The following is a 21,020-nucleotide window of genomic DNA, read 5'->3' as shown; positions in this document are numbered from 1 at the left end:
CAGCTCACACGTTCTGCTCCATTGCCTTTCTGAGTCCATGCTTTTGATTTCTCATGATTGTTTTTCCCCAAAGCCAAATGTTTCAACAAAGTCTTCACCTCTGAAAAATGGCCTGCTGCACCGATTGTTTACGCCACATAGTAATTTGGATCTTATAGGACAGAAGTCATCTTTCATTTAAAAATAGTAGCTCAATTTCTGCTAATTTCTGTTGTTTTCCAGATGTATATAGCTGCAGGAAGAGGAGCTTTTTATGTGGTCATCACTTTTGGGGTGGCAATGTACCTACATAACCTACTTAACCTGAGAGATGAGTCAGGAGGCAAACAAGTTATGTAAAAAATGTAAGAAAAGGCAATTTAATACATCAAAAAACACAAATTAATCTTATGGACATGCAAAATGGCAGATTATTTTTTTCTTTTTTTAATTTTATAAAACAATACAGTGACTGTGGTGCTAGACTTGATGTAAAATAGCAATGGAAGTGTCAACTGCAACAAAGTGGTTCCTTTCCGTTAACAGATTTTTTTCCAATATGACACTGAAATTACATAATTTGCACAAAAATATGAATTTGAAATCACCTATTCTATACATTCATCATGTGACATTGTGTGGGCTGTTATAGCAAGCAAACAAAAATTACCATATTCCTTATGAGGCATAATGACAACATATATACTTCTAACATCAAGAGAAGTAGAACTCAAAAATATTTATGATGTGCAGTAAAATATCACTGGAAAATAATAAGTTAATAGGTAAACTTTACAGGCAGATCACACTTTCAATATATCTGAAACAGGAAAAAAAATGACAAATTGCTATGACAAAAGAATAAAGTTGAATTGATGAATTTGTTTATCCAAATAACATTGGGCCTCATTCACTAATAATGCATAGAAACATTTGCAATATCACCATTGGATCTTTATTCTATTTAAAAAAATAAGTCTCACCAGAGAGCTTGCAAAAACAGAAAATGACAGCATACAATAATAATGTGAACCATTTGTAATGAATTCCAAAGTTAAATTAGACAATGCGTCACACAAAACATGCATAGAGAAAATAAAGAGAATGAACAAAAGTTTTTAAAATAGATATATACGTAGTAGTAAAAAATAAATACAGAACAGCAAAAACACATTTGCAGTTGACCGAATTCATGAAATTTGTGTTGGAACCACTCACCGAAAATATGTGTATGCCGGTGGCAGTTATGCCCACAAGTATACTCTGTTGTGTACCTGCTTGATCTTTATGATGGTCGTTTGCCAACTGTAAATTTCTGGTAATGTTCGAGATTATTAGCCTGCATATGTACTTGCAACAACTTTGAAACCATGAATTGCAAGTGGTTAATGTATTTTCCGATTGCGCAAGAAAGCTGGGCAGTCATTATTTGCGCATACGCGCAGTTTGAGGAAGTCCTAAATGTGCTTGTAGCGTACTCTCATATTCAAGCACAAACATTTGAATCACAGATTTGTGCATCAAACATGCATGCGCACAACAAATTTACACGTACACACTGCTAGTGAATGAGGCCCAATGAGGGCAAAGTGAAATTTAGTGTAGAACCAACAACAGTAATTAAAAAACAAGCCCTCTACGTATTATTATAGTAATAATGATAACAAAAGACACTTCACATACAGTATGCACATATATATATATATAAATATATATATATATATATCTATATGTATGTGTGAGTGTGTGTGTGTGCGTGCGTGTCTTTCTAATCGCCCCCCCGCTATTCGCTGGAGATCGGACCTGGGCCCACGAATAGCAAAAAGCTGCATATATATATATATATATATATATTAAACCCCCCGAATTATTTAAAAAAAACACGTTAATAAACATTCACTTTACGGTTGCGACAAAAAACAGGGTGAAATGGGAGGGGGGGGGGACTTTCCTGCTCCCCTCACAAAAAAATAAAACAAGTCAAAAATCAACCAAAATATATAGATTTTTATGTTTTTTTAATCCCGTAAATGCAAATCACAGGTGCTGAAATGTGGTTATGTGAGCGTTGACCGTATATAAATATACATAAGTAGGTATTAATGGTCATTGAGCTGCAACCAAACAAACAGAAAATGAGGATGGCAGTTCCACTGGCTATGCTGCATTGCATTTGACACAAAACGTGTGCTCTGCATCACTATTACATGTGTTCACTTGCATTTGTCCCTCTGAGCAGGTTTAATGAAAACAGCGTGCATGGTGGAAGATGGATGGAAGTCGGGCTGCTCACGCCGGGCTCTGAGTGGTGGCTTTGATCTCAGATGACATCCTCTTCTCCTTGCGGCCCGCATACTCGCCTATAAAGGAGCCATCTTCGTTGAAGTGAGTGTCTTCTCCAGCGTAGTCCACCAGGCTGTCCCCGCTGTCCCCTGCTTTGATCTCTCTGCTCAGAGAACGGCGGCTGCCTTTTAGGGGTTTCTCATCGTTGTCGCTGTTGGAAGAAACACGATACAGTTGCCATGAATGGACGAAAGGCTTTCAATGTTTGTTTTCCCATTATTATGTATTCTCTCCAAAGAATACAATTAGACTGAATGGAAATCATTAAATAAACTTTTTTTTATTATTATTTTAACAGTTGCTTTATAAAAAGGTTGTTAAATAAAATATGATAATGTTTGAAGTATAAAAAGTATAAAAATAATCAAGTTCAGAAGAGTAATGTAGGGCTGTTAGATTATAGGAGCTGTGTAAGAACATACACACGTGGACACAATTGTTGGTACCTCTCTGTTAATTAATGATCAACCCACAGTGGGTTTGGGGTGTGGGTTAATATTCTGAGAAAAAAACTTTATAAAGTGGCAAATTTGTGAGAAAAAAACTTGTAAATTTGCCACTTCATAAACTTGCAAATTTACGGGGAAAAAATGATTGCAAATTTGCCACTTTATAAAGTGGCAAGTTTTTTTCAGGGTATATTAAAAAAATATTTATAATAATACGCCACCGTGCTATCAACATGTACTACTAACCCACAAAATTTGATTTCTGCATCGACCCATCACAGGGAACACCACACATGGTTAGTGGCACACACTGGAGCAGGGGGCTGCTTAAGTGCCTGGGGAGCAGTTTGGAGTATCGCCGGTGTCTTGCTCAAGGACACCAAAACCGTGTGTTCGTCGGTGGTCTTGAACGAGGGTCCCCACGGTGACAGGTGATGATCATAACCATGTATGTATATATATATGGACTCTCGGCTGTGGTGTCCTTGAGCAACACACTCATACCCCAATCTGCTCCCCGGAGTTACACCTTGCACATGCATTGGATGTAAAAATTCGGTCACGCTGAGACACATTTTTCTTCATACTATATGCATTTGGGCTTTGTAGATGTCACTGATTGGGAAATTACAGTATACCACAGCCGATGGGGTGGTCTGTCATGAGTTGGACCACTGAAGGATTAATGAAACCTGCACAGATAATACTGCCCCAGAGAAGAGCTACTTTCAAACACTGATTGCTTTCCGCTTCCTGCTGTGTACCGAGCAGTCCGTGCCCAGTGCCAGCAGAACAGGAAATGGCAGCATTTCAACACTGCAACAGCTCCCTTCAGAAAGCATTGTCTAATGTGCACACCACACTGTAGGCGCTTTGTGACCAGAGGAACTTTTTATACTTTCCAGAAGTTGTTGACATAATTACTCATCTTTTGCATGTGTACGTCAAAAAGTAGGAAAGGTACTTTTTGCATGCACGACAACCCTGTCTCCACCAAGCAGAACCGATCGGTTTAGCCACAACTTACACTGCCAATCCGCTTGTTTTTGTGCATTCAAGTAAAATGTCAATGCCCGCTTGCCTTCAATTTTGCAGTTTGTTTAGTGCAGCCATCCCCAAAGTGTCCTTCGCGAGCCGACTCACAGACGCTATGTGATGATCAAGCTTGGGTGGGAATGGAATACATGTCACGGTGTTATATAATCAGAATACAGCATTCCAGCCTGCATTTTGAAGACTGGAATGAAGGGAGAAACCCCAGAAACAAACAAGAACTGAAAGAGGCTGCAGTAAAGGCCTGGAAAAGCATTTCAAATGACGAATGCAACAGTCTGGTGAAGTCAACGGGTCGCAGGTTTGATGCAGTTATTGCAAGTAAGAGTCCGTCCATCCATCCATTTTCTACCGCTTATCCGGGGTCGGGTCGCGGGGGTAGCAGCTTCAGCAGTGGAACCCAGGCTTCCCTCACCCCAGCCACTTCATCCACCTCCTCTGAAGGGATCTCAAGGCACTCCCAGGCCAGCCTAAAGACACTAGCGTGTGCCGGGTTGTCCCGGGGTCTCCTCACCAGGGAGGCGTCCAAGACGCATCTGAACCAGATGCCCGAGCCACCTCAACTAGCTCCTCTCAATGAAGAGGAGCAGGGGCTTGACACTGAGCCCGTATTGAATGCCCGAGCTTTTCACCCTATCTCTAAGGGAGAGCCCAGACACCCTGTGAAGGTAACTCATGTATCTGGGATATTGTTTTTTCGGTCACGATGCAAGTAAGGGTTATGCCTCCAAATATTAAACGTTATTCACTTTAAGTTAATTTCTTAATAATGTCTGTTCCAGTACTTTTGCCTGCTAGTAAAGTGGGTGGCTTCAAACAAAAGGTGTTCTGTCTTGCATTGTTTAACACATCTACATGTAAAAAGCTTGAAATTTAAGATATAATCCTGAATTTCTAATCTGGCACACAAAGTATACAACAAAAACAAAGGAAGTTGTTCCAATACTTTTGGAGGGGACTGTATATCTGCTACTACAACAAACTAACATTTATACTACTCAGAGATAGGAAGTAACGTAGTACAAATACTTTGTTACTGTACTTGAGTAGTTTTTTCAGTACTTTGTACTTTCCTGAGTATTTCTTTTTTGAAATACTTTTCACTTTCATCCATTACATTTTAACATGAGTATCTACTTTTTACTGGATGTGGGATACCCGCCACTACAGAGGATAATTTGAACTTGATAAGAACACTGCAGACTGCCAGTCAACAATATGAAAGAAGGTTCAATTATGTCAGCAAGGAGTGGACCAGCAACAAGATGAGTGATTGATACTCAACACTGTGGACTTGAGGCAGGGCAAGTCGGAGAGTCATCTGGCTGATGTACAGTATGCCCATTTTTGCTCCATTACCTAATATCTTTCAAATTGATGAAGGAGGAAGCATCTGTTAAAAGTACTTTTTACTTCTACTCGTCAAGTGCATTTCAGAGCCTGTACTTTTTTTTACTTTTAATTGAGTAATTGACTGAATTTACTCGAGTAGAGAATGTCAGTACTTTCCCCATCTCTGCTAATCATAACAGTCATACTATTTCTAATAATAGCAGAAACAGCACATGAAACAATATTTTTTGGTTCAATGAAAAAAGCTCCCAGACAATTTGGCTCATAATTTGGCCCTCAGCAAGAACTAATTGGGGAACCTCGGTTTGCTGTGTCACTGGTATGATCGGGGTGGGGAATCCAGGTCCAGAAAGTAAAAACCCTGCCGCAGATTCCCTTTAAGCCACAGGTGCTTCTACTCAACTGGCAGGTAAATGACCTCGACTCCACCTGTTGAGTTGAAGCACCGGTGGCTACAGCCAAACTGTTTCAGGTTTCTACTTTCTGCACCTGGATTCCCCAACCTTGCTATTACCATCCCTCCTCCTCAAACTTCAATGCAAAGACACAATCCAGATCAGCGTTAAGCGTGTCGAACCATACAGTGCCAAGTTGAAATGAACTGTACCGGTTGGTGGAAACATGGCTCATATATCGAGGGATGTTGTGGCATCTTCCAGTTTGAAGCGAAACAATGATAAATTCCATACACAATTTACATATGAATGCAATCAGAATTGTTCCCTCAAGGTTTGTCCTAGCGAGCATTAAACAGTAAGTTGCTATTCCAACGAATGCATATTTTCCCTAGCTCTCTTTGGTCAAAAACCGCCTTGTATCTAATGATAAACAATAGCTAGGTGCAACTACTACTGCAACAACACAAACAGCACACAATGCTACTGCTGCTTATTCACGTACGTTACAATTCCCCAGCACCATCAAATTTCTTCTACAGAAGACGTATGAGGCTCTGTGTCGACCTCGTGAGTGTTACTTTCCCTTTGCAGCAATAGGGGAGAAATAAAGAGTAGTACTGAGAGAAGAGGAAATATACTTTAATAGGAAGTACTGCTTTGAGGGTGCCACTTACCTGTATTCACAAAATGTGTCGTCATTCATACCCTGGGACTCCACGTCTGGATGAAGGTCCTCTTTTTCTTTTACTGCTCACAAAATGAAGAGACAATGGCAAATATATGCTCAAGAGAGATGCAAATGAAAAGTATGGTCTCCTAACACGCTACAATCGAACTCTGCACACTCAGATTGTATGGAAAATAAATCTAAGATTTAATCCAAGCCAGAAAGAGATGCTCTTTGAGCAAAAACATGCCTTGTTAAAGTTAAATTAATTTACATTTAAGTGATTTACATTGTACACACGGGGCGGTTAGTTTTACACAAATTATACCGATTTGAGACAACAATAATGGGAATTTAATGAGAGAACAAAGAACTGAGCTGTGTATCCCTTTTGTTTTCAAGACGGCAAATGCGACATAGACACCAACCTGATGGCCATTAGCTGTGAATAATAAAGGCAATTACGGACTCTCGAGATCCCGGTAGAAGGGATAAGAAAAACAAGAAAGGAGAAAAAAAAGTGAGATAACCATGAAGCTTATATCATCATTAACTGCTCACGAACAACATGTGCAGCATTTGCATCTTGTCCCGCTGTGGGCTCTACATTGTTTGAAAATAATGCAACAAATGCAGGACAGAAAAACTAATTTCTTATCACTACAGTACTGTTATTTGGAGTTTTGCTGGTCTTGCAACTTGTACTCAAGTGCAACTTGTATATATTAAAATTAGAGCTTTCAAACGATTAACATTTTTAATCGTGATTAATCACATTTCAGAATTTTGATTAATCACGATTAATCACTTAAAAAGGCTTTTAATCAACATTTGTGACCGCCAAATTTGAAGAGCACCTGTTATGTGTTAATTCTTTCAACATTTAATGTTATGAAGATATCTTCAACATTTTTTGATCCACTGTACACTCTCATCCTCCTCTTTTTCGAATCAGTTAATTACTTGCATAATTTAAAATCAAGAAAAAAGACCCCAGTAATTTAACATGAACAAATATTCTGAATGTCATACACAAACATTTATTAAATGCTTTACTTTAATGTATGTAGTTAGTTTATTGCACAAACACAACCTGTGCTACCTTTTTCCGCTGCCAAGCTAAAGGATAATCTGTGGTCAAAATTAATAGTGTGATTAATCTGCGTTAATAGATGATCAATGCACTATTTTTCTTTGTGATCAATCAATGAGTAAACACTTTAACTTTGACAGCACTAATTAAAATTAGAGCTTGGCCTAGCACCCAAAATCACGTTTCTCTAATTGTGTTGACTTTCTGTTAATTTTCGCCACCTACTTTCCACGGTCGGTAATGCACCAAAAATATTTGCCAACTGCCAACACAGTAGAAGAAGAAATGGAAGAAAACAAAGAAGAAGTAGTCATCATGGCTACTAATGTATGGTGCATGTTAACTGCCGCCGCTAGCATACTAACAAAAACCAAAAATATTTACTATTTACAGCAGCAAAAGGCGCAAAAAAACGACCAGGATTGTATCTTTGGCTGCAATGTGACGTGGGATTATAGTTAAGGTAAGCCATTTTAAACTAAAAAGAAAAACTCTGAGCGAGTGATTGTTCAGAGTGGCAGACCGTGCTCCCCTCTTATTGAATTCCGAACACAGCCTATGTTATAAACCAATCACAGTTCATGCTTGAATGGTTTCCATCTGTACTGCCTGACGAACTGGGCTCTGGTACTCCCTTTTTGGGGGCACTCTGAATAACCAAACAGCACATTTAAACAACGCTCTGAGTTTCCGAACCGTCGGAGTGAAGCGGTGTCCGTTCAGAGTGTATTTCTGAATAGGGCCCAGTTGATTAATCGGCCGTCAATTATAATCGCCCGATTATTGTCCTTCAAACATCGGCTAAAACAATAGGCCAAATGGCAGATTATTTTTCCCTTAAAACCTTGTTGAAGAAAACCGAAGTTTCCGACGCTGTGAAAGTACCCTGAACGCACCATTTTGTTTGTGTAGCATTAGCAACTAGCAAGTGTGTAGCGTATGTTATTCTGATTATTCTGTTGTCCCTAAGCGTTCTTTAAGCTGTTGGAGTTAAACTAAAGACACGACGATAAGAATTACATCCACTGTATATTTAAATACAAAACATGCTTCGTTTTTTAAAACATTGCTAGCCTAATGCTAAAATCGAAGGGAGGATCCCATTTAAATGCTAACCGGAAGTTAGCATCAACTTCGGTGATATATTTTTCCTTCAAATAACGAATATTCACACACAAATGCTGTGGGAAACAGGTAAAATAATACTTCGCTCAAATTATTCCCAATGTGTGAAAAAATATATATTTTAAAAGGAACCCCTACTGGCATAACAAGTTTGCTCTATTTTATTTATTTGGTTGTTACTAACTTAACTATGAGATTAATTTTTCAAAAATCATTTCCAGTTTAATACATTTTGTAGAAACTTTATTTGGACGTACGCCGCCATTGTTTTTCATGTCGCAATGCATTCAGTGCGTAGTGATGTAGAATGGCGGCAGGCTCTCAACCGAGCAATGTGTGCGCCAATAAAGAAAGCAAGGTAAGTCTCCATAGCGTTTCTAAAGGGACGATCAAAACTCTTGAATCCCACTGAGACATAGACGTCTATTAGACGTCTCGTCTAAGTTTAGACCGAAATTAGCCCGTCTATAATTGGTCTATATTTTAGCCCAAATCTAGACGACACAATTAATCAAGTCAATATTAAATATTAAATAAAAAAATGAATTGTAGTTTGTATAAATGATGGCAAAATGTTGGATTACTACGTTTTAAACAATCACTGATTAATTTACAGTGTAGCTAATATTTAGACTAGATTTAGACGTCTAAATCAAATTCTCATTTCAACTCTCTTTAGACCAAATCCGGATGATTGAATTAATTACATTGAATAATAATTTCAAAACTAGCTGTGGCTATTATTAAAAAAAATAAAATCAAACAGTAAATGTAGATGTCAAAGTTGAGATTTTCTGATGGTATGGCAAAGATGCAATTTAGATGTGTAACTTCACTGTTTTTTGTTGTTGTTTGTTTGAAGGAGTGGGACGCCTAGAAAGTAGGTTTTTATTTGCTGTAACGATGAACTGATGACGTAATTAGAATGTGCAATTTACTTTGTTTTATGATCAACACAGAATCAAATTCAAATGCAAAGCACTGAGCACGTTAAAAGTGTGTTGTGTTTTGTAATGAGTTTAACAAGTATATGTCAAGTATTGTACATATTTATTTTCCCCCTCACCCAACAGACTCCAAGACCCCAATAGTAAAAGAGCATCGATCTCAAAAACTGCCCAAACTCCACAAAGTACAGATTGAATCACAGTAATCTTGATTATCGAAGTAATCACAACCACCTTGAGCTATCTTTGCATATTGATATTTTATTGGCTGTTTGAATACGCTTATGTTAATCCCCTGTCAATTAAAAGCATATGTGAAATGCCTATATTGTAATTGCAATCTTCAATAGTGATGTTGCCACCCAGAAACGTCCCGGACAGACTAAAACAAATCTTTTGGACCATATCTTTATATATAAAAAACAAAACAAACACACAAAAAAATTGCAATATGTTTGAAAATGTGTGAAGAAATTAAAAATATATTGTTTTCACTTTAAAATGTTTGTGATGGTTGGATAATGTTTGAAAACAATTTAATGATTTAGATTTAAGTACGATAGATTGGTCAATGTCAACATCAAGAGATATATTTATATTCAGTGCTAAAATAAGCATGACATTAGTGTTACTGAAAGCTAATTAAAAGTTCAAAAAAACATGTGATGTGAATTGTTATCCTGGAACTACATCAAGGTAAGGATCACAGGTTAAATGCGGTCCCTTTTTTAGCAACCTGATTTAATGTCTAAATTTAGACATCTCTAAATAGACGTCTATTAGCGGTTATTTAAACGTCTAAGAATAGACGAGGGGTCTAGATGTAGACGTCTATTAGGCGTCTAAGTTTAGACGTCTAAAAAACTTTCCTTTTTAGACCATTTGTAGATCGTTTTTAGCCTAGACGTCTAAGTACCATTTAGACATCTGTTAGACCGAAAAATCTTCGATGGGATGCGTCTGGTGAATGACGAGGGCACGGCGTTAGGGGAGGGTGACTCTCCAGATCACATGTTGTTTCTTTAGGAACGCTATGAGGCTTAACTTGCTTTCTTTAAAGGAGTTTCACATTGCTCGGCAGAGAGCCTGCCGCCATTCTACGTCGCTGCGCACCAAATGGGTTGTGACATAAATAACAATGGCGGTGTACATCCAAATAAAGTTTCTACAAAATGTACTGGAAATGATTTTTGAAAAACAAATCTCATAGTTATGTTGGTAACACCCAAATAAACAATATAGAGCAAACTTGTAATTACAGTCGGGGTTCAATCGCAACTTTCTTCTGTACTCACTTTAAGTGTGCGCAACATGGCACCACACTGCCCCTTAGAGGCCATAAATATATATATTTTATTCATTAAATATATATTTTTAAATAGTCGGCAGATTAATCGGTAATCTGTATTTTTTTCTGCCAAAAATCGGTATCGGCCCCAAACTGCATCGGTTGGGACCTATTTCTGAATGCACCCACGATTAGGGAACGGGGAGTTTGGGGGCGAGTCCCAGCTCTACTGTTCGTAGTCTCAGTTTTCGTCAAATACCAAAAAAAAAGAGAGATTTGGGGCTACTGTATACTATCGAGTGACTTATGTTTTTTTCTTCTTCTTCTTCACGATGCATTTCTTACTGGTGCGACTTATACCAATATGGTACATGTTCTACAAAAATAACCCGAGGTGGCAAATCCAGGTCCAAAAATAAAAAAAAACTGCCACAGTTTGGCCTTAACCCCTGATGCTAGCTAGCTAGCTAGCTCCTTAGCAGGTAAACAAGTACCATGGGAACTAGCTAACAAGTACCTGAGGCTAAAGCCAAACTGTGGCAGGGTTTTTATTTTCTGGACCTGCATTTGCCACCTCTGAAAATAAAATAGTTTTATACATATACTGTATAAGGAATATGGAGTGATTATAAAAATGTGTGTGCTTGTACATGAGCACATACCTGAATATTTTCCTCCTTTATTTCTGTTGACAAAACAGGCAATCAGCACAATCAGTGTGAGTAGAGCAATGGCACACAGCAGGCCAATAAACCATCCCTGGTTAGATATTCCTCCGTGGATGCTGGCAAGACCTGAGGAGAAGAATACTCAGTGACTTTGACACGCCTTAACCTTTTTATCGGACGGCTTGATTGAATGTTTACATCGACATAGCCTATCTGATGCAGAAGCTGTAGTCCAGTGATGGAAACCGTCCAATATTAATATTAAACAGCTAATTCGCCTGTCTAATTAATCAAGTATTGAGCATTATACAAATGGAATTCCTTGATCCATACCGCCAGATTAAATCCTTCAGACAATGGAGGACCACGCTCTACAAGGACACACCTGTCGTCTGTTAAAAATGGGAGGTCATTTCAATGTAGCCTGCAGCTTTTTCTGTTGATTTTTATTTTTTGCTGCAGTTCAGCTCAGCTTTGTACACATGCAGTAACCTAAACCTGAGCGTCGGTCTGCAGAAAACATGTCAGCGTAATAACCCCATCCTGACAAATGCCTGAGATGTTTACAGTCACACAGCCAACTAAAGCCAGAAAAGTCAATTTTGTAGTTACGTACCTTTGCGCAAACACTACCACTCTAAAGTTGGACTTTCTTAGCAACATTTATACCTTGCAAACATGGTGTTAGTGTCATGTTTTGGGGGATAGGGTACACATATAAGGGTGATTTCACCCCTGCAATCTGCTTTCCTAGGTTTAAATGAGTTAATACTAGGGGTGACAAAAGTTCATTTTGAGTTAATCATAAGTTCCGTTAATGCCACAAAAAAATTTTGACGCGCAATTTATGACTGCCCCTTACTTGGAAAGCCAGTACAGGGGAAATTCCAGTCGCAAACGCAGAAAACATGTCCACGTAGAAATGTTGCTGTAATAATGTAATATTAATGCATATATTTGTGGAGACTGGGGTCAGGTTTTATTTTACAATTTTAAAAATGTGCAGAATTTCACAAGTTACTTCATGTTAAAGATTAGATAGAACCTTAATATAAAAAGAAAAATGCACTGAGTCGTCACCAACGTCTTAAAAATGAAATTATGCCATCTAGTGGCAGATAAATTACTTCAACACAAATCAATATCACACTCATTTTTCACAGTACAGTACATATTTTTAATTGTAATTCAATATTATGAATTATTATAAAATTACTGTATCATTGACTACAAGATGCAGCCTTATTTCAGCTATATATCTTAGTTTAATATTTTTTCCAATTTTATTTTAACAAGAGTATGAAAATTTAGAAAACATATTTTATTGTACATTTAGAACAGATTCATCGCGAGTTAACGATTGAAGTCATGCGATTAATTGCAATTATTATTTTTTTTATATATGTTAGTAAACATTATGACCCGTGTCCCCCGGTTTGATTTGTCTTCACACAGCAAAAATATAAAGTGTTCCAAGCCAAAAGCACAAATAAAACACCAAATGGAGCAAAACTCTTGATGTAATAACTTCTGGACAACCTACCAGACTACATTACACCAGCATATTGCCAAGTTCACTTTAGAAGCACAATTGGAGTACATCATCCTTTTTTGTTCAAGAAGACATGCTGCTATGTGAAGCTGTGTAACTGCAAACACAGTAAATCAAAGACAAACTAGACTTTGATTAAAATAACTAAACGGTACTGGAGTGAAAGCAGACGACGATGAAGTACATGACAGGCTTTATGCAATGAATTGCACTTCTGGACAAATATCAATTTGAACAGCAATGCTTTTCAATTTTGTTTTCGTCGTGATTTTGGGGGGGGGAAATCGCACAGAGAGAGGTGGACAATTACTGTACGTAAACAGCAAATATAATGGCAATCTGAATTTCCTATTGTTTAATGAAATTGTACAAATGCTTTTACAAACCGGAGAAATGGAAAGTTACCTGGTAGGCTACTTTTTATTCACATTTTAGTTACATATTTTTTTTCTTTCTTTAAAAAAAAATAAGTCATTTTTATCAGCGATATTCGAATTGACTGACAGTTTGTTTTTCTGAATCTCTTTAATTTGCATAATGAAATTCCGACATATCAAATAACTTGGCCTTTTGCAAGTCAAGCGGGGAGGAACACCATCTAATAATGTAGTGAATGATGTGCATCATTAGTATGCCTTGACAGCTGCTGTCGGAGCAGGTCGACATCAATCCACTTCATTTCCCCATGGCAAACATGCAAATCTTGTGTCGTGCCTTCAGCTCAGGTGCTTTATTTACTCAGGTGATAATTCAGCACACATGGACACCTGCGTCTGTGTTGCCCATCCCAACCAGTGCAAATGACACTCTTTGACTAATGTTGATGGATTAGGCTGCGACTATGGTAATTCCAATCATTGGAACTGCACAATGAATTTGACTAAGAGCAGACCTTGAACTAAAAATATCCTCAGGCTGTCTCCTGTGTGTGTGTGTGTGTGTGTGTGTGTGTGTGTGTGTGTGTGTGTGTGTGTGTGTGTGTGTGTGGGGGTGTGTGTGTGTGTGTGTGTGTGTGTGTGTGTGTGTGTGTGTGTGTGTGTGTGTGTGTGTGTGTGTGTGTGTGTGTATTTTTTGTCATTGCACTTCTCAGCTTGCTTTAGAAATGCCGGAGAAACCAGCTGTTCAGACAACAGGGAGTTGCTCTATAAGATGCAGCAGCAAAGTCAAGGGGACTTTTTGATCAGACGACATCACCAACAATTTTGATATAATAACTTCCAACAGCTTCCACTTATCCATTTATCGCACTGTCCTATAAATATCACCCTTCCCAGTATGCGCTTCCAAATCCCCAGCATACCTCCGGAGGACATTTCTCCTCATTTTCTCTCCGCTCAGTCAACTTCTTGTCTCAATGCGGTACTGCTGCTTAGCTAGTCAGGTGACCGTTGAGTCAATACACTGCCGTGTAGAGTGGGGACCCGGGCCCAAGAAATCAATCACTGACAATTAGATGTGTTTGTAGCATTCAAGTGATGGCATTCTCCAGCTACACCGTCTGGCTAGAGTATAGATCTTGTATCTTTTAATCCCCATGGTACAACAGGGAAATTAAAACTGTATTAGAACCAATTGATCAGTTGGCAGGATCACTCTGCTCGCAATTAGTAACGGCAATAAATCATGCACAGAGACTCATTAACGTGTGGACGGTCAGAACATTTTCATAATTCTCTGTACACGAAGACAACAAAAAACAAATCTAGTGAATAGTGTTGTAATAGTTTGGGAATTTTCAGTATTGTTAGTTTTAATTTCGCTTTGAGTTAGTTTTTTGTTTTTTTTACAGCAAGGTTTGATCATTTCTATTTGATTTTTTTTTATGAAAATGATTTGTTTTAGTTAAGTCTAAAAAAATATATATTTCTTGTATGCAAAATAAAAATCATCATGGTAAATATTGTATAGCAAAAATGTAATTTTAATTTAACACATTTTAGAAACAACCATCCACAAATCAAACGGAGGATGAGAATATGCTTTGATTTAACAAAAATGTTTCAACAAAGCAAAAAAGCTAAATGAAGCAAAAAAAGGAGAACACTTCTTCTCTTTAGGGTCACGTTTCGGGCTGAGCGTGACACACAAGCAACAAGCACAGCTGTGGCCTGGGAGTGATGTCATCGGGTGGCACTTTTTTATTGACTGCCACCAGATTCATTTGCCGATTTTGCTTTAGTTAGTTTTAGAAACGTAATACGCAGTTTCACTTAGTTTTCTTTTTTAAAAGCATTTAAATATATATATTTCATTCACATTTTTACCTCCCAATTTTAGTCTTAGTTCATTTATTTCATTAGTTTCCGTTAACTATAACCTTGCTAATTGCGAACAAAATACTCTGACAAGACTTTTACAACTTGTTCATTTTATGGCTTTAGTGCTTTATGGTGCCATTTATGTGCTGAAGTTCTACCTATAGTGGACTGAGTAGATTTGGTCATTAGGTACTTGGGAGTACTTGGAGGTGAGGAAGGAGCGGATTTGCCTGAAAAGAAACATAGACCTTAAAGTTATTGTGATAGGGCTGATATTACCACTTTCTCGTGTTGATATGCATGCTTTTTAACTACCCATTATTTTGGTGTGCATGCGCTTCGACTACTCAGTAGCTTCTAGCTAGATTAGTGACTATTCATGCTGCTACAGTGCAAGACGAATTACACATGTAATATGGTTTATTTAGTCTAGTATGATTCAGCTTTTTCTCTTCATTTTTTGGACCTTGGATTATCATACGTCTCAATAAGAGAATTTCTGTATCGCTGGGGAGACAACGTTAATAGAGGATGAATGATCCCTTTGACTGCTAAATAGAATAATTATTAATGAGGCGACTAGAGTTTAGAAAAAGATTTTCTTTTTTTCTTCATAACAATATGCATTAAATACTGGTGGCAAACAGTACACGTTTAATTATCTGCACATATATTATGTTCACGCTATATTATATATTTTTTAAGTAATAAAAACATGTCAAATATGCCCCTTGAATGAGGTATACCTGTACCCCAAAGTTATGGATTACTATTAGTATTATAATTAGCTGTAACGCCTTGTGTGATTGCATGTGTACTGTATGTGTGAAATGCCATGCATCTACTCTGTTCTACATACTGGGGCCATCAGTGGGAGGCAGAGTGAAAGCTGTAGGGGCAGATTAAAAAAAAAAAGAAAGAAAAAATACAGAAGGGACAAGCAAATGCATTGCTAAGCAGGCATTGAAACACATTAGACATTGCATGATCAAAGGTTCCGCTTGAAGGGAAGCCCTTTTACGCAGCACGACAGCGAGTAGACAACAATGAACGGTGCACTTTCACAGGGTACCAGCAAATATTCTAATACCTTTGATACTTACTGTAATTGTTACACATGCAGTGATGTAAAAAAAGGAAACGGAATACAGAAAAGACAATTCTTGTAATCATTCCTTTCTGCTTTTTAACATTCAAACAAGCAATCACTGACAGAGAGACAATTAAGTTTCGCTTTGCAGGACTTGCAGCCAAATAACAACTTTCATTATGGCACAGTGCTAGTAAATTAAAAGCACCGTCTAGTCATCGAGGATGCCTACAGCCTGTTTGTATTGAAACTTAAATATGTTCCTGTTTCATTTCCTCTCCAATTGTTCACGCGACAGTCGAGTTCAGAGATTGCCTTCACTCGAGGTGTGCCATGTAATCCTCCACAAATGATGTGTCATGACAAAGGCACAATTATATGATACAAGCTGGATCATTATGCGGACTTACTCAGCGTCTTTTTTCATGATTGCACAATTCATTATCGGAACCTTCAGTTCCTCCCTGCTCAAAGCAATTTTCTTTCTTTGCTGATTGTCTCATAACTTGCACTTTCCATCCAATCAATAAACACTTGCTCTGGCAGTGACAAATGAAAAGTGGCAGGGCAGACATATTACATTGTTTGTCCACCAATATAACTTACTGGGACAAAAGCAAAGCTCGGCTGCCCAGGCTGCAGCTTTTACAGGCTGAATGCTGTTTGGAAAACAAAAACAAAAAAATGGCTTTGTTATGCGCCTCACTAAGCCTGGATTATACTGAACCAATTCTGTGCCATAACTCTAATGTTGTTGTTGCCTTTTAATGTAACACCAACACACACCAGTTTCTTCAATCCAATTTAAACAATGTTGCTTCCCCCTATTACTCACTTGCTTCAAGAGTGGTGGTGCTCTCCTCACTGGTAATGGGCCCACAGCCCACTGTGGTGCAGGAACGCAGGTGGAACTTGTATTTGCTTAACGGCTCCAAGTCTCGCAGGGTCCACTTGATCGTGTCGGGTTTGCTAATGTCGATAGTCTGCAGTTGTCCAACTTCCTCCGTGTCGTTAACTACATTCAATCATAAGTTGACAAAAACATTTTTACTCACAGATGAATCATGAAATTCAGAATGATCTTAAAAGTCGCAGCTATGAAATGCTCTTTGACTAAACTATATATATATATATATATATATATATATATATATATATATATATACATATATACACCTAAACAGTGTAAGAAACTTGTGAGGATACATTGAAACTGGCTTTCGAGTGGACGGGGCCTAAAATTATTTATTTATTTTTTATGTGGATGTTGCTGCTTAATTAATATTTCACAAACGCATTTTTATTCAGAATGCCATGTTTAGACTAGTGGTGCATAGTATATTATTGGAAAGAACATTTTTGAATTGACTTCCCCTTTAAAAATTTAACTTGAAACCAAAATTAAATGACACCATGGATATCAACCAAATCTGAAAGTGAATGTGATTGTTTTGGGCATTGAGTTTCTGACTAAAAATACATTTGTAAATTTGGCACTGCATTTGATATGATGATCAGAATATTTTATCCATTCTCCTACAGTGCATCTTCCATGTAACAGTTTTATAACTGCAGTGAAACTTGTGGGATGTAAAAGCCATTAAAAGCTGCCATGTGGGTGTAGCCATGTAGCAGCTGCTCCTTAGCTTGAAATTTCACCTGTCACTGACAGCACGTTGGCAGCTGAATGCATTATCCCCAACTTTTTGCACATAGCATAGCTTGCTTCAAGGGGACTTTAACATAACGTCGTCACATATCAACGAGTACATCAGCTCTATCGCTGAGGCACACTGAAAATGTCCTCTCCTGAAATACGCTGACATTTGGGCCTCTTCCTCAGCTGCCAAATCAAACTCAATTAGCCAGGAAATGTGGCAATAAGATGATGTTGGAAGTGACTCCTAAGCTTTACTTTTACTTTTGTTTGATGAGAGCAGGATGTAATCAAATCCTGTTGGGACTGTGAGCGATTGCGGTGATGTCCCCTGCCAACTGCACAGTAGCCTTGCTCTGCATGAGTCAAGGAATGATTATGGCAAGCAGACATCACCCTGATATGTTTCCTATACACACATTGTGACCTCATCACGACCTCTGTCCCATTTATGGGGCAGAACGATTTCCGTTGCATAACGTGTTGCAGGTTTGGACAGCAAGACAAGACTTTCTTTTTGTGTGGTATGCTATTTCCCAAAATGTCCAGAGATGGGCAGACAAGCCAAACATTTTACGTAAGAGTAGCGTTACTTCCAAATAATATTATTCAAGTAAAAGTAAAAAGTAGTCATCAAAAAAATTACTCAGGTACAAGTAAAAAAAAGTATTCGCTAAAAAGAATACTGAAGTACTGAGTATCTGCTTGAACATAAAGTCTGATTTATTTTAAAAAACAATGTCATCAGACAGACAAATATATACAATTATGTGCAAATTCTGGCATCTTCAAATGATAAAATAAAAAAGTAATTACTTTTTGAGCTCGAACAACGGTGCAAGTAGACACAGCCCAAACATGCACAATCCATTCACAAATTGTGGTGTTACTCGCTCTTTGCTGCCTCCCAGTATAGGCACCATAAGTGGCAGTTAGTGATGGCAAAATGAAGCTTCATGAAGCATTTGCCATATTTTTTGACTCCTCTAGATGGCACTCATGATTCAAAGATGCAATGCAAATGTAATCCATTTTCATTGCACTTGCCTTTATCTTTAAACCAAGAGCACCATCTAGAGGAGTCAAAAATATCGCAAATGCTTCATGAAGCTTCATTTTGCCATCACTAGTGGCAGTTTCTGTGAAAGCACCAAGACGTCATCTTTCAGTTGACTCTTTCAGATTCTCATCATGCCCGCCAGTCCTCAACCAGGGTCGCATTTCCTTTATATAAGTAACGTGTCCGCGGAAATGCTCCCACACAGTCAGTCAAGCGGAGCGCTTACCGAAGTCGCACAACTCCATTTGCCGATTTTGAAACTCAGTGCACACAAAAGGCACATTTCATTATTAGGCGCGTCTTCGATTATTGAGAAAATTTAAGACTTTTAACTCATTGACTCTCAACCATTTTCACTGAAGCAACTCCCTTCGCTCCTGGCTGTTTTATTGGATTTTGACTGATTTTGCAAGGTCCACAGAATATTCTGTTTTATTGCTATAAAAACATGGAACCTACCAAAAGAAAGATAAGAGTCTCTTCTTTCATCAGGGAAAAAAGTATGTATATTTGTATCAGTTTCCGTTTTTCAGCAGTTAGCATTAGAATATAGCTAAGTTTCATCATTATTCACAAACCTGTTGAAAACACTGGGGAACAGAGTTTGTTACAACATAAACATGACCCTGTTGACCTCTTATAGTCTTCTGCCACCTGCTGGCCATTTTTTTTATAACTACCACTGCTTTAACCTCTTCTGGTCAGAGGCTGCATCAAAGCCTTCTGTGTATACTCTAGCATAAAAAAAATATGAACAAAAACACTTATAAATATGTTTCTGGGACCATGGCAATATTTAAAATAGAACGTTTTTATATGCTTTTGGGAGCAAATGAGTTAAATAAAGGGAAAATACAGTATTTTGAAAATAATTGATACATACTTAGCTGATACTCTAAAAGGTATCCTGTCAGAATCCCATTCGGCTTTGATGGCGGTGCCCAAGCCAGAGAGACAGTGTGCTTCTGTGTGTCTGTGACCTTGAAAACTGAATTTTTCTCAGGAACTGTGGGGCAAAAAAAAAGGGGGAAAACAGCAAAAAGTTGAATTCTGAAACCAAATGTTCCTTTGTTGTTATTAGCTTCACAAGTTTGAAATTAATACACTCCATGTTGTTTTTTTTCACAATCCTACCTCCCTCTGGGGTTTTGAAGTTGACAGGATGGCTGCCAGGACCGTTGCCACGACCGTTAAAGGTCATGACAATGAGGCTGTACTCGGAAAAGGGTTGTAGTCTGGGTATGATTGTGTGGCTACGGTCGCCAGGTAACGTTAGTGTGTGTTTGTCTCCGTGGCTTTTCTTCAAATCCAACAAACTGCGCAGATGCCACCAGTTTATCTACACAAAGAAAGAGACGCTCATTACAGCCTCAGTAAATATCCAGCAACACAGTCCTTTTATATGTGTAACAAAATGTTAAGGAGGGCATGCAGAAGTGCATTGTGCTGAGGGGAATGTGTAGGTGACAGCGGCATTAGTGCACCAAACGTTTAGAGTAGGTCAGGGTCATTGCATTTAAACTGTGGCTAAAAACAAGGGCCAGTTTTGAAGTATTACCCTGTAGCCTCCCAGATGTCCATGCAACTTGTCCTTGTTTACACGAGTCCAGCTGACCTTGACCACTGAGCTGTTCATCACCCCCACAGCTACATCATCAGGTGCAGCCGACGGAACTACAAAAACAAACACAATAGGATATATAACACACTTCATGCATGTAAGACATGCAGAGCTACAACTTGGAACACGGAGAGCTATTGTGACAAAAATCCAATTTCAATTTGAAAAGCTACATCACAAATGAAGATCAGACAACACAGGTTGCGATATATTGGGAAAACACATAAAACACATAACTACAGGGAAATGTGGAAAGTAAGTAACACGAAGGACCATTTATCTTCTATCTAGAGGTCGTGACCTGTGTTGGTCTCCTGGGGACAAGTCCAAAAGAAAGCTAAACACAAAAAATACAGGTGGTTGCACACTTTTCTCCAGAAAACACATAGGTACATAACCTTCAAAGCTAAGCTCATACT

At 38.2% G+C, this 21,020-nt stretch overlaps 1 protein-coding gene across 9 annotated transcripts in view; it reads right to left on the bottom strand.

Annotated features, from left to right (window-relative positions):
* Positions 1-403: 403 nt before the first annotated feature.
* The window catches only part of chl1b (cell adhesion molecule L1-like b), a 74,006-nt gene continuing 53,389 nt past the window's right edge, over positions 404-21,020 (bottom strand). For 4 of the 9 annotated variants that reach the window (XM_086086900.1, XM_086086897.1, XM_086086899.1 and 1 more), the window contains 8 exons: positions 20,903-20,938; positions 20,539-20,654; positions 20,115-20,319; positions 19,864-19,986; positions 17,099-17,278; positions 11,358-11,489; positions 6,250-6,322; positions 404-2,473 (listed from right to left, as the gene is read on the bottom strand). In XM_086086900.1, the coding sequence (XP_085943026.1) occupies positions 2,269-2,473; positions 6,250-6,322; positions 11,358-11,489; positions 17,099-17,278; positions 19,864-19,986; positions 20,115-20,319; positions 20,539-20,654; positions 20,903-20,938 (1,070 nt within the window). In that variant the 3' untranslated portion in view covers positions 404-2,268. Of the gene's footprint in view, positions 2,474-6,077; positions 6,159-6,249; positions 6,323-11,357; positions 11,490-17,098; positions 17,279-19,863; positions 19,987-20,114; positions 20,320-20,538; positions 20,655-20,902; positions 20,939-21,020 lie in introns of all 9 variants that reach the window. The other 5 variants (XM_086086902.1, XM_086086903.1, XM_086086906.1 and 2 more) reach the window with 2 other exon arrangements.

The sequence above is a fragment of the Leptonotus elevatus genome, chromosome 10, assembly GCF_054856555.1.
Source record: "Leptonotus elevatus isolate MCC_2025b chromosome 10, RoL_Lele_1.0, whole genome shotgun sequence".
Lineage (NCBI taxonomy): Eukaryota > Metazoa > Chordata > Actinopteri > Syngnathiformes > Syngnathidae > Leptonotus > Leptonotus elevatus.
This window is presented reverse-complemented; position numbering and strand designations above follow the sequence as displayed.